At 42.5% G+C, this 20,301-nt stretch overlaps 1 protein-coding gene across 2 annotated transcripts in view; it reads left to right on the top strand.

The window, feature by feature from the left end:
- Positions 1-20,301, top strand: part of RASAL2 (RAS protein activator like 2) — a 401,898-nt gene that overhangs the window by 345,643 nt on the left and 35,954 nt on the right. For both annotated transcript variants that reach the window (XM_062192966.1, XM_062192967.1), the window contains exons 6-9: positions 10,875-11,028; positions 13,831-13,929; positions 14,486-15,040; positions 18,568-18,712. In XM_062192966.1, the coding sequence (XP_062048950.1) occupies positions 10,875-11,028; positions 13,831-13,929; positions 14,486-15,040; positions 18,568-18,712 (953 nt within the window). The remainder of the gene's footprint in view (positions 1-10,874; positions 11,029-13,830; positions 13,930-14,485; positions 15,041-18,567; positions 18,713-20,301) is intronic.

Here is a 20,301-nt window from a genome sequence, read left to right as displayed (position 1 = left end):
TCTCTGTCTCTGTCTCTCTGTCTTGGTCTCTGTCTATGCCTCTCAATTAAAAAAATCAATAAAAATCAAACCAAGTAATTGACATTGGTACAGTAATGCATGCACTCATTTTGTGTGTATATGTGTTTCTATATGTGGCATTCTACAGAATCTACTCTTATATGTAGATTTTTGTACATTCATTTTACATTTTTACAAACATTGTTTATAGGATTTTCTTGTGTGTGTGTGTGTGTGTGTCCCAAGAGGTTTTCACCCATGTTTTCTTCTAGAAGTTTTTTTTTTTTTTTTGATCTGTGGTCTATTTAGAGTTCATATAGTTACTTTAAATAAGGTCTCAGATCAAGATTTCTTTGGTGTTCAGTATAATGTATTGATCAAAACTACAAACTTGCCTCAGCCAAGCCGATTGCAGGCAGTGTGCCTGCTGCCCACTTTGGAGAAGGAAGTGAGGGAGAGTACTTGGTCCTGGCCTCACCTGCTCTTCCTTGCCAGCTTAACCAGGATTTTCTGTGTCCTCCCGGTCCTTGGCGAGGGGAGATAGGAAGGAGATAAGAATGTTCGAGTACTACCTTAACCTTCCAGGGTACTGTGTGAGTCTGAGGTGTGGAAAAGCTCACGTTCCCCCTTATGGGAATTCTGCAGAGTTCTCACTGAGGAACTCGCATCTGTGCTTCACTGACTTCAGCTGAGGCGTTTTTATTCTGTGCTCACTTGGAACTCTTCTCTAGGAAGGAGTTTCTTCCTGCAGTCTTCAGGTCTGCAAGAACACTCCTCTGCCCTCAGCAGCTCTCTGTGTGCAGGCTGATCCAAAAGCATCAGCAGTCTCTTGCCCTGCCACCAGCAGTTGGCACCATTTATATAGACCCTACTCATATCCTTTGTGGGTGCAGGGGGATGAGCTTCAAGCTTTCCCCCAAAACTGATGTCTCACAACGCGTTTTCTCTTCCTTATTCTCTGACCACTTCTCATAGTCTTGATCAAACTGAGAGAGTCAAAGTCGTGAAACTGGTACCAGAATCCTTCCTTTGTCAGTGCTCCAGTTTGTCTGAATCCTTCACTTTGGTGTGCAGTGTCTGTCTCATCGAGGTGTCTGGATTGCAGCCTCAAATCTAAGATCTCATCACGTATGGATGTAATGCGTTCGTAAATACATTAGCTGAACATACAACAGGCAGCAGCAGGCCCAGCCCGTCCCTCTCAGCAGGTCTCCTGCCGTTCCCACCCTGAGCCTTTCATTCATAGTGTGTGCCCTGCTGCTTCGTAGTTCCCTGCTTTGGGTGGTGCTTGCCCTTCTGCCCAAGGCCATTTCTCACCTGCACCCTGTCCCGTCTCAGGTTTACTTCTAATATGTACTCATGCAACAGTACCCATGTCACAAGTCATTCTCTCCCTAACTTCTTTTCTTCCCACATGTCACCCTAGACTAAGTGTCTGCCCCACCTGCCCACACATGGCCAACTGCATACCTTATTAGGGGACTGGCTGTTTTCCATTGAATTTATCTTTCCATATTTCTGCTTACCGTAGCAATTATAAGCCTAAGGGTACATGCAGTCTTTTTTTTTTTTTAAGATTTAGTTATTTATTTATTTGAAAGGCAGAGCTACAGAGAGGCAGAGGCAGAGAGAGAGGGAGGGAGGTGTATTCCATCCACTGGTTCACTCCCCAAATGGCTGCAATAGCCAGAGCTGGGCCAATCTGAAACCAGGAGCCAGGAGATTCTTCCAGGTCTCCCATACCAGTGTTGCAGGGGCCCAAGGAGATGGGCCATCCTCCACTGCTTTCCCAGGCCACAGCAGAGAGCTGGATCAGAAGTGGAGCAGTCAGCATATGGGATGCTGGCACTGTAGGCAGTGGCTTTACCCATTCATTACGCCATTGTGCCAACCCCAACAGTCTTTTATCCCCCATCTCCTTGGACAATATCTATCCTGTTAAAGAACACAATAAATGAAATGTTGCCATGAAACAGATGGGAAGAGTCAAAACTGACTCTGTAGTTAATAAAGAAGTCTTTTTCAAAATGGTCTACTTGGATATAATGACAACTTCTCAGAAATTATTGAACTCCAGGCCATTAATTAATCAATATAGTCTAGCTATAGATTGTAGAGTTTCCCTTACTGGGTTTACTGCCATAAGCCAATTAAGGATTTCTATTTTATGAACTAAAATCCAATGGAAGTTTCCAATTTTATCATGATAGCATTTTAAATCCATTAGAATGCTTCATCCTAATAGAAAAAGAAGGTCATTTTTTCACACATTTGTCCTTCCTATCTTTGTATTCTTCCAGCAAAGAATACATTCAGAATGGATTTCCTGATCTCAGCCAGATGACTGAGTCACGTAACATGAGGTACTAGGTACAGACATGTGGCCTGCACTTAAGCTTCCAGCTAGGACACCACAGACCCCACAGCAAGAGTACCTGGGAGCATGGCCAACTCTGGCTCCTGACTCCAGCTTCTTGTTCATGCAGACCCTGGGAGGCAGCAGTGATGGTTCAAGTGAGTGGGCTCCTGCCGCCCATGTGGGAGACCTGGAGTGGAGGTCTGGCCCCCATCTTTGGCTGCCAGCTTACCTGGGGCTGATGTGGGCATTAGGAAGTGAGCCAGCAGTTGGGAACTTTCATACATTCTCTCTCGAATAAATAAAAATAAACACAATTTTAAATGAATTAATGCATGTCATGTCACTGAAGAGGCTCCATGTTTATGATCGCAGTCCCTTACATTTGTATAATACTGCAGTTTGTGAAATTATAAATTATTGCATGTGAGTTTCACAGTGACTGTGAGGTGTGGAAGAGAAATTTATCTGTTTTAACAAATGAGATAACTGAGGTTGAGAAAGAATAAATTATTTCATTCCTGACACATTACTAGTGAGTGGTTTGAACTCTTACAAATAAAAATAGAAAACTTTATGGTAATAATCAGTGAATTGATGTATGGTCATAGTGTTTCCACAACTTGAGGAAACATAAAGGTGAGTCCCTACCATACACTTTTTATCTACTTCTTCCCCACGCCCAAAATAACTCTAAGTGAATTTTTAAAAGAAAAATTTTAAATTTTTAAAGAGGGGCCAGTGCTGTGGAACAGTAGGTTAATCCTCTCCCTGCGGCACTGGCATCCCATACGGGCACCGGTTCAAGTCCTGGCTGCTCCTCTTCCAATCCAGCTCTCTGCTGTGGCCTGGAAAAGCAGTAGAAGAAGGCCCAAGTCCTTGGCCCCTGCACCCACATGGGAGACTAGGAAGAAGCACCTGGCTCCTGGCTTCGGATCGGCACAGCTCCGGCCGTTAGGACCATTTGAGGAGGGTACCAGCAGATGGAAGACCTCTCTCTGTCTCTAACTCTCACTCTCTCTAACTCTACCTCCCAAATAAATAAATAAAATATTTTTTAAAAATAAAAATAAAATTTTTAAAGAAATTGAGATTTTTCAAGAAAAAAAATGAAAAACGTGAGACAATCATAAGGGACTGATCATACTACTGTAGGCTGACATATTATGTGGTCATTAAAAAGACAAGTTTTATCTACACAGTCCAGTATGGACAGAAGTCCAAAATACACAGTTTTCTAAAAAGTATACTAGATCAGAGCCGGCACTATGGCGTAGTGGGTAAAGCCACTGCCTGCAGTGCTGGCATTCCAAATGGGCGCCAGTTCGAGTTGCAGCAGCTCCACTTCTGATCCAGCTCTCTGCTATGGGCTGGGAAAGCAGTAGAGGATAGCCCAAGTCCTTGGTCCCCTGCATCTGCGTGGGAGACCTGGAAGAAGCTCCTGTCTCCTGGCTTCGGATTGGCGCAGTTCCAGCCATTGCAGCCAATTGGGGAGTGAACCAGTGGATGGAAGACTGACTCTCTCTCTCTCTCTCTCTGCCTCTCCACCTCTCCTTTTCTGTCTGTAACTGTGACTTTCAAATAAATAAATCTTAGAAAAGGTATACTGGATCTGTTTGTGATAAATATAAGCATATATATGTTATATGTATGTTATATATTTGTATATAAATATACTTGGAATAAATATGTTTTAATAACTGTATGAAATATTTCTGGAAGCTCACAAAAGTTGTTCATGACATCTTCTGTAGGCGGTTCCTTTATTTTTATTCTTGGCCTTCTGTCCTTCTGAACTCTTAGCATTTTTTACCAAGAGCATTTATCACTTTGTTGTTAAAGGAAAAAGAATGGTGATTAATCTTTAAAAAAAACAAACCACCTATCAACCCAGGTGTCCCTCTAGTTCGCTGTTGCCACCCCTTCAGTCTGACTCGTGGGGTTAGTCTCCACTTTCTCACGTCCCATTTACTCTCTCCGTTTTGTCTCCATCCCCTCACTGAACTGCTCTTGCCAAAATCCTGTTACCTCTCAGTCCCCGAATCCAGTGGCTGCTATTAATCAGTCTCTTCTGGCAACTTTGTAGATTTAATGTTAACATTCCTCAAGTTATTTTCTTAGGTGTTTTCTCAGCCTTCATGTTCTCTTTCAAATTCACTTGTACTCCCACAGGAACTTCAGACAGATTCAACTGGTACCAAGTGATCGCGCTTTCACTCTCGCCCCCACCAGCACTGCCTCTCATTTCCTGTCCCTGGGAAGGACCACACCATCTTTCAACCTAGTGTTTCAAGCCAGAACAGACTAGTCAGCCCCTCTTCCCGATGCCGCCAACATTCCAATCCTTGAGGCCTGTTTACCTCTTACCTGCATCTCAGCTCCACCCACTTCTTCCCCATTTCTGCTTGTCCACATCATGGTCTCCCATAATCAGTGAAGTAGCCTCTTCGTCTTTCACGTTTGTCCTCTCCCTTCTCTGTCTTCCTCTCTTTCTCTCCACTCCCTGGTCGTAGCAGTCCAACTGCTCAGAACCTTTCTGTGACTATCCAGTGGTCATATTGGAGTGAACCATGAGGCTTGTGAGCAGATTGAACTACAAACACGTGACTGCACCTGCTATCATGGTCTCTCTCAAGCACACACACACACACACACGTGCTGTGCCAGAGCCCCCTGCTGAGTTCCTTCCAGGGTCTCCACAACCCAGCCTTGCAGTTCTCACAACAGGCGTTGTCATGGCTGTCCGTTCCCTCTAGATGATGTCTCAGCTCCTTCAAAACCCCTCAGTCCTTAAGCTCACAGCTTCACATGACTTGGTCCTCCAAGGAACCTCTCTGAACCCCCAACTGAAGACCCCCTAAGGTAGTGCTCACCGAGGCTGTTTGGCATCCTGCGTTTCCTGAGTCTCATCACATGGTGCTGGAATGAATTGTTCTAAACACTGTGTGTGAGCGTGTGGGAGCCTTTCTTCCTCACCTTTGTATTCCTTGCGTGCACCTCCAGTATTATGCCTGACACCTGGTACATCCCAAGCACTTAGTAGATGGATAGATGGATTCAGATACATAATTCATACATGTATTCATTTATTCAACCATAAGAGAAACTAATTCTGTCTTTTAACATTCAGTTAGTTGTTCATTCTTACATTTTCAGTAGGCACTAGCAGATTTTATTCTATTTGCAATTTAACGACAAGAAAATATGTTTTCATATGGTATAGATTCTGTAATAAAATCGCTCCCTAGTGACTGTCATATTGGAGGAAAGTTGAATTTGCTGCCCCCCCAAACATGTTTTATTATTACAATCCAATCTTCCTTCTGTGTCTATCTTCATTGCATCTCTCTATGCATCAGGATACTTCAAAAAGTTCATGGCAAATGAAATTAAAGATGGTTGGTTTTACTGCAAAAAGATTTTGAAATCCACATGTAGTTTTTTCATTATGTGAATTTTCTGTGAAGCTCTGAAGACCCTTCATAGGCACGAAGGGTTTTTCTTTAACCAAAAGAAACTGATGTCTTAATTCCATTTCCCATGGACTTTTTGGAAGTACCCTCATACCTGCACCAGAGTAGATGAGGGTATCATTTTTGTCTGTGATGATAGAATTCCTTACCCTGAGTTTGTTGGTGTAAAATGGAATTCAGGTTGACAATTAGCTTTCTTTATCCTTAGCAGCTGGCCTCATTAGAGCATCCTGTCTGGAGGCTGACGGCGGGGAAGGAAGATCTGCAGGGTGTGTTTCCATGAATAGCTTTTCAGTGCGAGTGGTTGTGTGCTGTGTATTTTTGAACTAACGTAAAAGCCAGTGAGTAAATATAAGCGCGGGGGGGGGGGGGGGGGGGACACATTATCTGAGGCGGGTAAACCAGCACAGTGGTGCCTGCAGGATCCTCGGATCCTCTGGGGAGGACGCGTTTTTAGCGCAGGAGTAGAACTCTGGTTCTTCTGCTGTAATCCAGGGAGGGAAACCTTTACAGTTAGAATGCAGGAAAGGAACTGTGTTTTCAAACAGAAAATGTGGATTGATATTTTCATAACGTACTCGATTGGAAAACAGTAAAATCTTGGGAGCAGGTAAAGCTACATTTTTCCTAAAGTGAGATCTCAGATGCAATTAAAAAAAAAAAAGACAAATTAGATGTTATGTAAACCTGGGTTACTGAATTTTGTTCCTTAATACGTGGGAAGCTTTCAGTCAAAGTGAACACCCTAGGAATGCACACAGGGTATCCTACCACAGCCACTGGCTGAGCTGTCTCTTTAAGAATTCAGCGAGGCCATCTAGGAAGCATAACTGCCAAGCCAAGCAGAAACTCACCTGCACGAAAGTCCGGGATTTTGTGTGGCAATAAGCATTTTTAATTAAAAGTTTCCCAGTTCCTAAATTTGGGTCTGAATCTGCAAACATATGGCAGACTGAGCTAGCACATCTAGGCATCATTGACGCTGTGGGGAAATGTGGCTTTAAAAAAAAATTGGATGGTTAAAAAGAAATTCCAGCTGTGCTTTTCTTGAAATCGCGCTAATCAGAGTTCTTTTACTCCTTTCTCTTTTTTCCTGCCTTCCTTGGTGTCTGCTGTTGTGTTTGCTGGTTCCCCACCCCCAGCCCTCCCTGTTTCTCCTGCAAGACTGATTTCAGGGAGGGATAAGGGTCAAAGGGAGATAATACTCCTGGGCTGTGGAGAGTAACTGTAAGCCTCTCCTGCCTTGTAGTTTATCTCTTAAATAGGTCAGAAGCAGCGGGCATTCTTCAACCACGAGGCAATTAGATTGTTAACCCTTACGTCTCAGCGTGCTAGGTCTTGAAGTCAGATCGTCAGCTGACCTTGAAACAAAAAAATGTGGAGAATATGGTGTTCTTCATTAGAAGTAAAACTGCCAATGGGAAGCAATTTCCCAGTGGAATCAAGAGGTAGTGGTAGAGGACAGGCACTGTGGCATAGCTGATAAAGCCGTGGTCTGCAACGTTGCCATCCATAGGGGCCCAGGGCTGCTCCACTTCCAATCCAGATCCCTGCTAATGCACCTGGGAAAGCAATGGAAGATGGCCCAGGCGCTTGGGCTCCTGCACCCACATGGAGGCTTGGCAAAAGCTCCTGGCTCCTGGCTTAAGTCTGGTGCAGCGCTGACCATTGTAGCCATCTAGGGAGTGAACCAGTAGATGGATACCTCTCTCTGTCTCTGTAATTCTGCCTTTCAAATAAATAAATAAATCTTTAAAAAGAGGAATGGAGGGAGGTAGAGAGTCGTATTGGAGCCTTGAGTCATTTGGGAGTGATTGGGAATGTGTCCAGTCTCAAGTGATCCACAATGTCCACTTGAGAGGCAGAGTTAGGTTCCTTGATGAAGGCCATTTTCAGATTGAACCGGGAAAAGTTGTTTTAAAATCGTTACCCTCTCAACAAATCCACATTCTTCTTTCCATTAGAGGAGTAGACTGGTGGCCACAGAGAGCTGCTAAAACTGTGTAGTTAGTTTATCTCAGAAAAATCAATTCATATGAAGATACAAGAGGAGATGAACCTGCTCTAGAGGGAACTTGGGGCGACTAATGCTAGTATATCGAAATATTCATACACATAGTGCCTCCCCCATTACCTGGCCGTTTGATCTTCCTGTTTACTGTGATCTTGCTTCTCTGGGAATTACTTCTGCCTTCTCAGAGGCGCTGTCTTCCCGGTTAGGAGGACTCGCTTACTTACTCAGTAGTGATGTTGAGCAGGCTGTGCCTTTCGTCTTCAGTTCATGTAGAACATACATGCAAGTGCTGAACAACTGGCAGGTCTGCATTACGTATTAGTAATTGACTTTCAGTAGCTAGAATAGTATGAAGTTGTAATTCCAGATAGCTTGGTTGTGCTGTCCATTTATGGCTGCACTGGGGAGTTAGACCTGAGCATCAGAGTGAAATTTGTTCAGCATTGGAAATGCAGTGAAAAAAATTATTTCATCCAAGTTTTTCTAAGAGAAAAAAAAATCAGTAAGCCAAGTAAATTCATGTAAAATAATACCCAGAAGCATTAAACTAGGGTGAGCAGTGCAAAGGAAACAGAACCCATGTGAGGAGAAACTAGTACAACAAGAGGGGATGTGGGAAGTAGGGGTCATGTATGAAGCCAAGCGGAAGCTGGCCTCTGGCGGGGTTTTCTTAGGAGATTCTCCATGCCCAGAGCTGCCTCCGTCTCCCTTCTGTAGCCTTTGACTGCAGACTTGTTCCTGGAAACCGGTGGGGTCCTCCCCATTCATCCAGCTCAGTCCTACAGGGGTCACCTTTGCCACCTGGCAGAGGGCGCTCCCTGGGCCCTGGCTTCTCCCTGTTGCCTTCCAGCTCTAATCTCCTTACAGGTGTAGCACCATGGCAACAGGCCGAGCCTAGAGCCGGGAACCTTGTTTGTGTCACCTGAGGGCTAGGGCAGGCTGAAGGGGGAGGAGGACTGTTCCCTCTCCTGCAGCCTGTGGATCAAGATGACTTCCCGTGCTGTGTGTGTTTCTCTTCTGCTTCTGTCGAAGACTTGCGATAACGCCTGGAAAGCATTCATCCAAAGATGTCATCGGTAACGGCAGGCAACAGCGACACTGCCTTCCATTGGTTGCTGTCTTCTAAACAGAATTGTTTTCCGAGATGTAGCTCGGAAAGGGGCTCGCTGCACCGGCACGTGGGGCACCGCCATGATTTGGGGTTGCACTGCCAAGTGGCTGTACAGTTGCTTCATGTAGGTAGACATTTATTTTGCTTGAAATAAAATTAATTTATGTTTTAAAAAATGTTCCTAGAGAATTTAAAAAATAAAAGTGGGCCTGTTGTCATCCTCGTTCTGTTTTAAATATAGCTTGATCTTTCCTGTTGAGGACTCGGCCCAGAGTGTGAGAGCGCTCTCCCCTCAGCAACTCCTTGGTGTGGTGGGGGAGGGGAGGGGTGGGGGAGGACTAGATTTGTTGTATTGTATTTATGAAAATGACAGTGTCCCATCGCCTCACCTAAGCTTCCTGTGCATTGTGTTGGGAAAGGTTTACAATAATAAGGTTAAGGTAAAAAAGTATTTTACCTGTAGGTTATAGTTATTTGTGCTTGATGTGCTGTAATGGTGATATGCAACGTGCCATTGTCTGATCCAGTAAAACAAAGGAAAATAAATGGCGAGCTGTTGTATTTTTATGACAAGACGTTAGGTAGCAGTTTCCCTTCTGTGCATATTTCATATTATTAGTGGGAAATATAAATACTGCTTTTCTTACTTTCCAAGTTAATGAATATCACGACACACATCTTTTCAGCCTAACCTTGAAATGGCGGTTGATTGTATGTGTGTTGGGGGGTGCATAAAAAATGGACTCAAATCCTTACTGCTTAAGATGTTTTTTATTTGATGGAGTTTGAGTAAACAATGTTAGAGTGGAGACAGAAGGGCTGTGGCAGCCTGGAGTGCTAGTTTCCTATGTCTTATTACTTTGTAATTTAACTAAAAGCTACTCTGGCATTAAGTATTTCCGTTCCTTTTAGTGTTAACATGGTTATTTCAAGGAAATGAATGAGGCTGCTTATTTAATGTGATTTACAAAAACAAATGTCTTTACACGGGCATTTCTCTTTATCCTTATTACTAAGTACTTCTACTTGAAATATGTAATTAACTCTCGTATTTCAGTCAATAAACACTGTAATTATTGCCTAAAACTGCACGGTCATCCAGTTCTGGAGTCAAGAATATTGTGCTTCACAATGTTTGAGTCCATTAATTGTTTCAAGAGGAAGGCAGGTGAACTCATGGCTCCTGTAGTGACAAGAGTGGTCATTCTGAGCATTCTTTTTAAAACAACTAGGAAACAAAATCAGCCGGGATGCCCCAACAGTGCTAACAAAGACCTGTTGTTCTCCGTGAGAGTTTGGGCATTTTTTTCTTGGTGGGAGGGTTCCTGGAGGCATTCTATTCTTTATTCATATTTATACAGTAAAGCATAGATAAAAGTAAAACTGTTGAGAATTCTGTATTGAGATGGAAATTAGGCCTTTTGAAAGGCAGGATCTGGTTGGAAAAAGTTTGGCTTTGACTCTGTGTGTGTGTATGTTTATTCTGCCAAGACAGAAAGAAACAAAATGAGGATTCAGCCACTACTATTTTGTCAGTGATAGAACAGGATAAAGCTGTAGTGTGACAATACGTTTCATAAAAGAGTATATAAGCTAACCTTGAACAGTACATATTTTTCCTTTTTTCATGATCAGAATGAGAATAAAAACAATGTCTGTGGTAGAGCCTTCAGTTCCCTTGAGACTGGTAAAATTATGGTATGTTTCTATACTTGATTGAAAAAAGGTGTGTGTGCGTGCACTCACATTTATATGTATGTGTGTACATAGACACTTGTATAGTTTATTTATGTCATATGAATGTGATTACTCTTAGAGATTAACGATTAATTTCTTCCTCCTTTAGACATTTGTGCATCTGACCTTCTTTTCCTTGTTAGCCAAGCCTACTGCATCTTAACTGTCTTTCTCTACTTATAGGTCTCGTGGGCTGCCCAAACTGAAAGAGTCCCGTTCCCATGAATCCCTGCTGAGCCCATGCAGTGCAGTAGAATGTCTGGATCTTGGTAGAGGGGAGCCTGTATCAGTGAAACCTCTCCATAGTAGCATCCTCGGACAAGACTTCTGCTTTGAGGTAAGAAAAAGAAGGAGGAGAAAAAGTGTAAGAAGAAAAGTAACTAATTGACAAGATTTTTCTGTCTAGTAATTTTGTGATTTCATTACTGTGGTATAGATTATTTGATTATCTTACCTGGTTTTAACTTGATGAAAATTACCTATTTAAAGGGAAAACCTTGGAAATCTATTAACCTAATTATACTTGTAATTAAAATGATTAATTATACCATCTCACTTCTTTTGGTCTTGTCTGCTTTCAGGAAAAAAAAAATTGGATACCTCGTACATTCCTAGCAGAGATCACAAGACTAACAGTAACTTATTAAATTACTATATTAGTTTTTTAGTATTGATCAGGGTGTCATCCACTGTATTATTATTTTTTTTCCTGAAATCCTGAAGTTCCCAATTTTAATTTTTTTTTTTATGAATGGAAGATGACCCAAATCAAAGTTTTTCTAACTTCAGTATGAGCAGGTGGAGATCCGGGACCAGGTGTTATTCATTTTTGTAATCTCTTTGCATCTGCATCACAGGTGCCTATTTCTTGAATGAACAAACTGCCCATTGTCACAAAATCATGACTGTCACTTTTTTTAAGATTTTATTTATTTATTTGAGAGAGTTACAGACAGTGAGAGGGAGAGACAGAGAGAAAGTCCTCCTTCCGCTGGTCTATTCCCCAAATGGTCACAACAGCCAGAGCTGGGCCTCTCTGAAGCCAGGAGCTTCCTCTGGGTCTCCCTTGTGGGTGCAGGGGCCCAAGCCCTTGAGCCATCTTTCACTGCTTTCTGAGGCCACAGCAGAGAACTGGATCAGTAGAGGAGCAGCCAGGACTGGACCCAGTGCCCATATGGGATGCTGGTGCCACAAGTGGAGGGTTAACCTACTGCCCCACAGCACCGGTCCCATGACTATCACTTTTATAAGAATTTCTCCCTCCCCAATTAAATGTATACAATTAATTATTTACAAATTACATTCTAAAATTATGTATAATTTTACTGCATATAATTATTAGAGGTAGGATTGGATTAATTAACAAGACCTTATTAAGTGGCTAGTAAAGAGTTCATTGCCAAATGTTGCTGAAGCTGAAGGATGTTTGGTCTTTACTCTTAGGACCATTGCTATCCAGTAAAATATAATGCTTGCCATGTAGGCAATTTTTTTAAAGATTTATTTATTTGTTTTTTTGGAAGTCAGAATTACACAGAGAGAGAAGGAAAGACAGAGAGAGGGAGAGAGAGAGAGAGAGAGAGAGGTCTTCCATCTGCTGGTTCACTCCCCAGTTGGCCGCAATGGGTGGGGCTGAGCGGATCTGAAGCCAGCAGCTTCTTCTGGGTCTCCCACGTGGGTGCAGGGGCCCAGGACTTGGGCCATCTTCTACTGCTTTCCCAGGCCATAGCAGAGGGCTGGATTGGAGGAGGAGCAGCCGGGGTCAGCGCCACAGCTCACTAGGCTAATCCTCCACCTGCGGCACCGGCACACCGGGTTCTAGTCCCGGTCGGGGCGCTGGATTCTGTCCCAGTTGCTTCTCTTCCAATCCAGCTCTCTACTGTAGCCCGGGAGGGCAGTGGAGGATGGCCCAGGTGCTTGGGCCCTGCACCCACATGGGAGACCAGGAGGAAGCACCTGGCTCCTGGCTTCAGATCGGCACAGCATACCGGCCCTAGCAGCCACTTGGGGGTTGAACCAACGGAAAAAGGAAGACCTTTCTCTCTGTATCTCTCTCTCACTGTCTAACTCTGCCTGTCAAAAAAAAAAAAAAAAAGAAGTGGAGCAGCCAGGACCAGGATCAGAACCGGTGCCCATATGGGATGCTGGTGCCGCAGGCGGTGGCTTTATCCACTGTGCCATAGCACTGGCCCCCATGTATGCAATTTTAAGTTTTGTTTTTTAATTTAACTATGGTCATTTCAATGTGTAATATAAAAATTAGCAATGAGATATTTTACATCTTTTTGTACTGAATCTCCAAACTCTGATATGCATGTTATGCATTACAGCAAAGCACATATCAGCTTGGCCTCCCCACATTACAAATACTCACTAGCCTCTTAAACTGCTATGTTGCACAGAGCATATAATCAGGCCCTACTAGGTTATGGCCTGAGATTGAGTTAATATGTGAGCAAACACCAGCAAGTTGCACAAGTCGTGTATTGCTGTTCTTTTTTGTAAAAATCACTTGAAGTTTTCCTTATTTGTGGGACTTAGTTTCATAGGCTATATATCAAGCCCAATGTTAGATGCTAGGCATTTAGATAGCGTGTTTCATTTTCAAAGGGCACTGGTAACAGTGGTCAGGCTAACCTAATAAATGATTGGCATTTAAAGAGGCTGATTGCCTAGTGGAGAAGAAAGGGGTTCTAAAGACAGTAATTCAATACTGGTAACTCTTCAGTGTTATTTTGTACCCTTGAATCATGCTAGAATAAAAGCAGAAATCTGATAAGCTATTTCAGAAACTCTTCCTCTTCCAGTTATTTTTTATTAACTCACACAGAATCAAGCATGTTCATTTGCAGGTAATTTAAGAGGTGGCCTGAAAGGCTTGTAGCTTTGATTTTTCTGAACCATAGGCCAGTTTTAGGTTCCTCAGCTGATTTCTAAATGGCCTTTGTTCTCATCTTGGATGCTACCTAGACAACAAAGCAAAAGTCAGATGTCGATTTAGAAATAGATAGCAGAAACCTTGCCAGTATCACTTAGTTTCATGAAATATGATTTGGATTCATAGCATGTCCTAAGCTAAAAAGATAGAGCCCTCAAATCTGATGTTTCCTTTTCCGTATCTCTAAACTTTTTGTTGAAGGTTACCTACTTAAGTGGGAGTAAATGCTTCAGCTGTAACTCTGCTTCAGAGAGAGATAAGTGGATGGAAAACCTTCGCAGGACAGTTCAACCAAATAAGGTAAGAGTGGCTTTGGGGGTCCAAAAAATGTATCACTTTGGAAGCAGTAAATCAATGGAAGGTATATGTAGTAAGAGTATTGAATTGTTATAGCACTTTATAGTTAAAGCACAATGCCTGTTGTACCCTTTTATATCAAAAATAATCTTGCAGGTTTATTACCATAGTTTTACTAGTGTGGGTTAAAAGATTCAGCAGAGTCCAGTGACCTGCCCCAGTCGGAAGTTAGTACCTGACGGAAATGGACTGGAACCCAGTTTCTCAGCTACTTGCCTCTTTTTTTATCTGCAGAGCTCAGTCTCATTGCCCCTCGGCTAGCTCTATGAGAACTTACCTTTACAAGCTATTTTTTTTTAACTCAAGCAAAACAGAATACATATGATTCTCTAAGACTCTGAAGCATTCTTGTTTAGAACTTGCTATTATTCTAAGTGATGAGATAGCAGTTCCTTTGATTATGTAGAGTAGAGTTCATAAGCCACATCACCCATTCTAAGAGGAAGCTGTTCTTTTTGGGGCATCATCTCTCAAATTCAGCTTTATTTTCTCTTTAAAGGACAACTGCAGACGAGCTGAAAATGTTCTCCGTTTATGGATCATTGAAGCCAAGGACCTTGCCCCTAAAAAGAAATATTTCTGTGAACTGTGCCTTGATGATACCCTCTTTGCTCGTACAACCAGCAAGACCAAAGCAGACAATATTTTCTGGGGCGAACATTTTGAATTCTACAGCCTTCCACCTCTTCATAGCATCACGGTTCACATTTACAAGGATGTGGAAAAAAAGAAAAAAAAGGACAAGAATAATTATGTAGGGCTAGTGAACATCCCCACTGCCAGTGTGACTGGTCGCCAGTTTGTAGAAAAGTGGTATCCAGTGAGTACGCCTACACCCAACAAAGGAAAGACAGGAGGGCCTTCTATTCGGATTAAATCGCGTTTCCAAACCATCACCATTCTGCCTATGGAGCAATACAAAGAATTTGCAGAATTTGTCACCAGCAACTACACCATGCTGTGCTCTGTCCTTGAGCCAGTAATTAGCGTGAGGAATAAAGAGGAGCTGGCTTGTGCCTTAGTGCACATTCTCCAGAGCACTGGCAGAGCCAAGGTAAGTGGACAGGGGCTGCATTACCTGAGAGCTCTCCCCACCACCTTCTGTCAAGAAAGCAGAAGGCGGACGCTGTGGAGATCCACAGTCAATGTGCTCTACTATTGGTCAGTCAAAGGGGAAAAAAGATTTAAGAAGAAAAATACATGGAGTTACCACAGGCATGGAAAGCCATGACACGGTGGCAAAAAACAATCTAAATGAAAGAACCTGGTGAACAAGACCCCAGCAGAAGGAGCAGGCCATCAAGGAGAGAGGCGCCTTTCTCTGAAGGGAGGAAGGAACCTCCACTGTGACACGGCCTTGACTAAACAAGTTCAGAGTCGGTGAACTCAAGGGGCTTCCATAGCCTAAACAGCTCATAGCAAGAGTCTCGGGTGATTGCTGACGTCATAAATAACAGTGCCAATTGTTAAATCAACAACGGGAGTCCCTGGGTACGTGCTCCCCACGTAGGATCTCTGTCCTTAATGTGTTTTACTATGAAACTTAAAAACAACACTACTAGTGGAACAATACCCTATACCTTGTGCGGTTGTGTGAGTGCAGCCTGTTGAAATCCTTGCTTAGTATATACTAAGTTGATCTTCAGTATATGAAGGTAATTGAAAATGAAACTCGATAAAGGACAGGATGGGAGAGGGAGTGGGAGAGGGGAGGGCCGTGGGAGGGAGGGAGTTTGTGGGGGGGAGCCACAACAATACAAAAGTTGCACTTTGTAAATTCACATTTATTAAATAAAAAAAAAAACTACATAAAAAATACATGGAGTTACAAGATACAGAAAACATGGAGATTATAAAACTAGAGAAAGTAGGGGAACCAACGCATATTTGTCTAAAGTGCATTTACATGAAAGATAGTGGCCACAGTCAGCTCTTTGTTGTCTAGTAAAGTGATAGGATTGATGTGATAACCCAACAGTAAGTTTAGGGTTCGTTATTATGAGCTCTATAGATTTAAAGATTCATTTATTTACTTGAAAGTCAGAGTTACACAGAGAGAGAAGGAGAGGCAGAGAGAGAGAGAGGTCTTCCATCAACTGGTTCACTCCTCAATTGACCACAACAGCCGGAGCTGCGTCGATCCAAAGCCAGGAGCTTCTTCCGGGTCTTCCATGTGAGTGCAGGGGCCCAAGGACTTGGGCCATCTTCTACTGCTTTCCCAGGCCATAGCAGAGAGCTGGATCGGAAGTGGAGCAGCCAGGTCTCGAACCAGCGCCCATATGGGATGCCGGCACTGCAGGCAGTGACTTTACCCACTTTGCCACAGCACTGGCCCCAATTCCTCACTATATTTTAAGATTAACTGATAACCATATCCCATACGTACAGAAGGCAGTATTCAAGAGGCATGCTTGGGGTTAGCAACATTCCTTACAGGATTAAATTCTATATTTGGGATTTTAAAAACCAGGAGATATTCTACAATTGGTAGAGGTTTCATGATAGCCTTATCTGTTTTTTCCTGGATAGAAGTGAAAGTTCAGAAAGGTAGACAAGGAAGAAGTATTCTGACTGTAGGTAGAACAACAACCCGGCTGATAGACTCATTGACCTATGAGGCATAGTCATTTGACGTGGCTGGTCATGATAAATTTATATTTTAGCTCTAGAGAGGTTCACAGCTAGAATAACTTATTTCAAACTAAATAATAAAATAAAGTGCTATTAAGATTTCTAGATATAAATCAGAACGTATCAATATATTCAATAATGAGTCCCTTATCTGCCTTCTTTTGATTATAATTTTTGTGCTTAATTTACTTTTAATAGTTTTAAGCTTTCTGTCATTATGAAAGCTTAAGAGTTTGGGTTGAGAAATCCTTGAAATTTTGAGTTCCATCTTTGAAATTGTATGAATATATTTTTCTTTTCATTTGTTCAAGGTTCAGGATATATATATTTTCTTTTAAAGTCACTGATTTGTTTTCTATTTATATGCAATAAACTATATGCATTGACAGTGGAAAAGTTCAGCGAGTTTGGCAGATTTTCACCCACTGAAACCACCACCTAATTGAGATACAGAATGTTATCCAAACTCCCAAAAGTTTCCTCTGCCTCTCAGCAGAAGTTTTGTTTTTTTTTTTTTTTTAAAGATTTATTTATTTATTTGAAAGTCAGAGTTACACAGAGAGAGGAGAGGTGGAGAGAGAGAGGTCGTCCATCCGATGGTTCACTCCCCAGATGGCCGCAACGGCCAGAGCTACGCCAGTCCAAAGCCAGGAGCCAGGAGCTTCTTCCGGGTCTCCCACATGAGTGCAGGAGCCCAAGGATTTGGGCCATCTTCCATTGCTTTCCCAGGCCATAGCAAAGAGCTGGATCAGAAGAGGAGTAGCTGGGACTAGAACCAGTGCCCATATGGGATGCCAGGGCGTTAACCCACTGAGCCACAGTGCCAGCCCCTCAGCAGAAGTTTTAATAGTGATTCCTAAGTCTGCACAACTCTGTTGAGCTGCCCAAAAGTGAATCCCATGAATATTTATAATGTTTAATTTTATATAAAAGAAAATCAACATATTCCACCTGTTTTTAGTTTTGGAGCCCTTGAAATACCCAGTAAGTATACTGGTAACATTCAAAATATTTGATAGTATCACCTTTCAAACTGAACAACCAAAAGCATTGCATTTTACATCAAGTTTTCTAAAAGTGTTGAGGAACAAAGCAGCTGTTTCTTCAAGGCTTTCTCTTTCTTTATATCTTCCTTTTCCATGGATAGATGCATAAGCAATAATAGCCTAGAAAATGAGTTCAAATGACAAGATCAAGAAATTTCACATTAATACCATGGACCAACTTGTAAACTGTAATATATTGAACACCTAACGTGTGCCAAAAACGGATAGCTGGTGGCAGTGTGATAGTGGACAAAAAATAGGCACTCCTCTTGGCCTTATGAGGCTTGTGGATTTCTGAGGAAAATCTGTATTAGTCAGCTACTTCACGAAATAGCTTCTCCAGTAACAATTCTAGTGAGGCACACAAGATAAGGGTGTGGGACAAAGGTCCTGATGGTGGGTTTGGGGCCAGTGTTGGAGGAAATGGAGTGTGAACTAGGACCCAAAGGACCCCAGGAATTTGCTCCCTGACAGTGGGGGTGGAAGCAAGGGTGGGAGTGGAGCAGAACTGAGAACAGCATTTGCCAGGCAGGGTTCTGCTGAATAGAGGACATTGTATGTAGAAGGGCGGTGGTGTGTGCATTAAAGGACCTAACAAGAAGGCCCCTGAGGCTGGAGCAGAATGGCACAAGACACGGCTGGAGAGACAGAAAGGATAGAAACTTTTTGTAGACTGCATCCAGAATTCTGGTCTTTATCAAAAGTGCAGTGAAAAATCTTGGAAGGAATTTGAAACATAGGGGGAGTGACCCCTAAAATCTAATCCTGACCGCCTTTTTTCTGTCAAATCCATCTGTAGCTTTAGTTTTACAGCACTTTCGGGGCGTCTGGGGTTTCATCAGTGTCTTCTAATGTGTATTATTTATTCCGTTGCTCTCGGCCTGACTGAACATTATTCCACCAGGATTTTCTGACCGACTTGGTGATGTCTGAGGTGGATCGTTGTGGCGAGCATGATGTCTTAATCTTCAGAGAGAACACCATCGCCACCAAATCCATTGAGGAATACCTCAAGTTGGTGGGGCAGCAGTATCTTCATGATGCATTGGGTATGGAAAAGAAAACCATTTATCCACTCTCCTCTCCCATTTTGACCCCTGTTTCACCCTCATGAGGAAGACACGCTGAGGCCAAACTCCAGCTCTCTAGAGTATTCGAGTGTGAGTTTCAGCTGCAAGAAGTCTCGGGATTGGTTTCTTACAGTATGTATGGAAATAGAAGGCCTACCAGTATACACCGAGGTCCCTGATTCTGGGACTAATAGTATATTAAGTGGTGTCACTACCAGACCTGAGCTGGGCTGTTTCCCCTGAAGAATTGGCTATTTATACCCTGATATAAACATACAAGTGTACTTCAGAAGGCTTGTGGAAAGATGGAGTTTTAAAAAGCTAAGTTGATTTTGGTGTAAAAAAAACTTTTGAAATTTTCTTCATAATACATTTTCCACGAGACCCCTCATATGCATGGATTTTAAATTTTTGGCCCCACACTAAATTTTATTTTCCATAAACTTTTTGAAGTACTCTTATGTGACGTTGATCTCAAAAGTGTTAACCCAGCATTTATCATCATGAATACAGAACTCTAATTTAAAAAAAAGGTATTATCCCCAGTTCTCTCAACTCCAAATTTCTGCCTTCAAGGTCTCCAGAATGTTTAACGTAACTAATTTTTGTCCAGTCAGTAATTCTTGCTGACTAAGCCATTGGCTTGCAGTTCCAGATCTGGTCATGATGTTCAGCCGTTAACCATCAGGGTAGGGTGCTGTGCTGCGCACTTTGATGTGCACCACAGTAGAGCGTAGTCTTTGAATAAATAACCGGTTATCTCCATATCCCCAGTACTTTCCACAGAGTGTGGAGCAGTGCTCTCCAGAAACATAACATGAGCCATGTGGAAATAATATAGAAAGGGTACAAAGAAACAGGCAAAATTAGCAACCTATTTTATTTTACCCAGTATATCCAAATACTGTTTTAACGGTTTGATTTTACTTCACCATACTCTTTGAAATTTGGTATTTTTCATTATACCACACATTTTAATTCGCACTAGCCACATTGCTCTAGCTCAGCAGTGACATGTGATACCAAGAGTAAAAGATCTATTGAATGAGTGCAGATATTTTTGCCCTCAAGGAGCTTATAGTATAGACATAAAGATAACTAAAAAAAAAAAAAATCCTGTGTTTTTTTTCCAAAGAATTAAGTTTATTTATTCAAGCCAATAGAATTGTAAAATTTGCTATATAAACTAAATATATGTTGTATGTATTGCTTGAAGGGTAGAAGCTTTTTTTTTAAAGATTTATTTATTTATTTATTTATTTGAAAGGCAGATAGATATCTTTCATCCGCTAGTCCACTCCCCAAATGACCATAACAGCCAGGCCCTGGCCAGGACAAAGCCAGGAGCCTCTTCCAGGTCTCCCATGTGGATAGCCATCCTCCGCTGCTTTCCCAGGCACATTAGCAGGGAGCCGGATCGGAGTTGGAGCAGCTGGGACTCATATGGGATGCCAGCACTGCGGACTGAGGCGTAACCTTCCACGTCACAGCCCTGGCCCCAGTAGAAAGCTTTTATAAGAAAAGGTGTTGGGCAAGAGCTGTGGTAAGGACTATCACGGGACAGAGAA

Source organism: Lepus europaeus, chromosome 5, assembly GCF_033115175.1.
Source record: "Lepus europaeus isolate LE1 chromosome 5, mLepTim1.pri, whole genome shotgun sequence".
Lineage (NCBI taxonomy): Eukaryota > Metazoa > Chordata > Mammalia > Lagomorpha > Leporidae > Lepus > Lepus europaeus.
The sequence above is the reverse complement of the archived record's forward strand: the minus strand, read 5'-3'. Positions and strand labels throughout refer to the sequence as shown.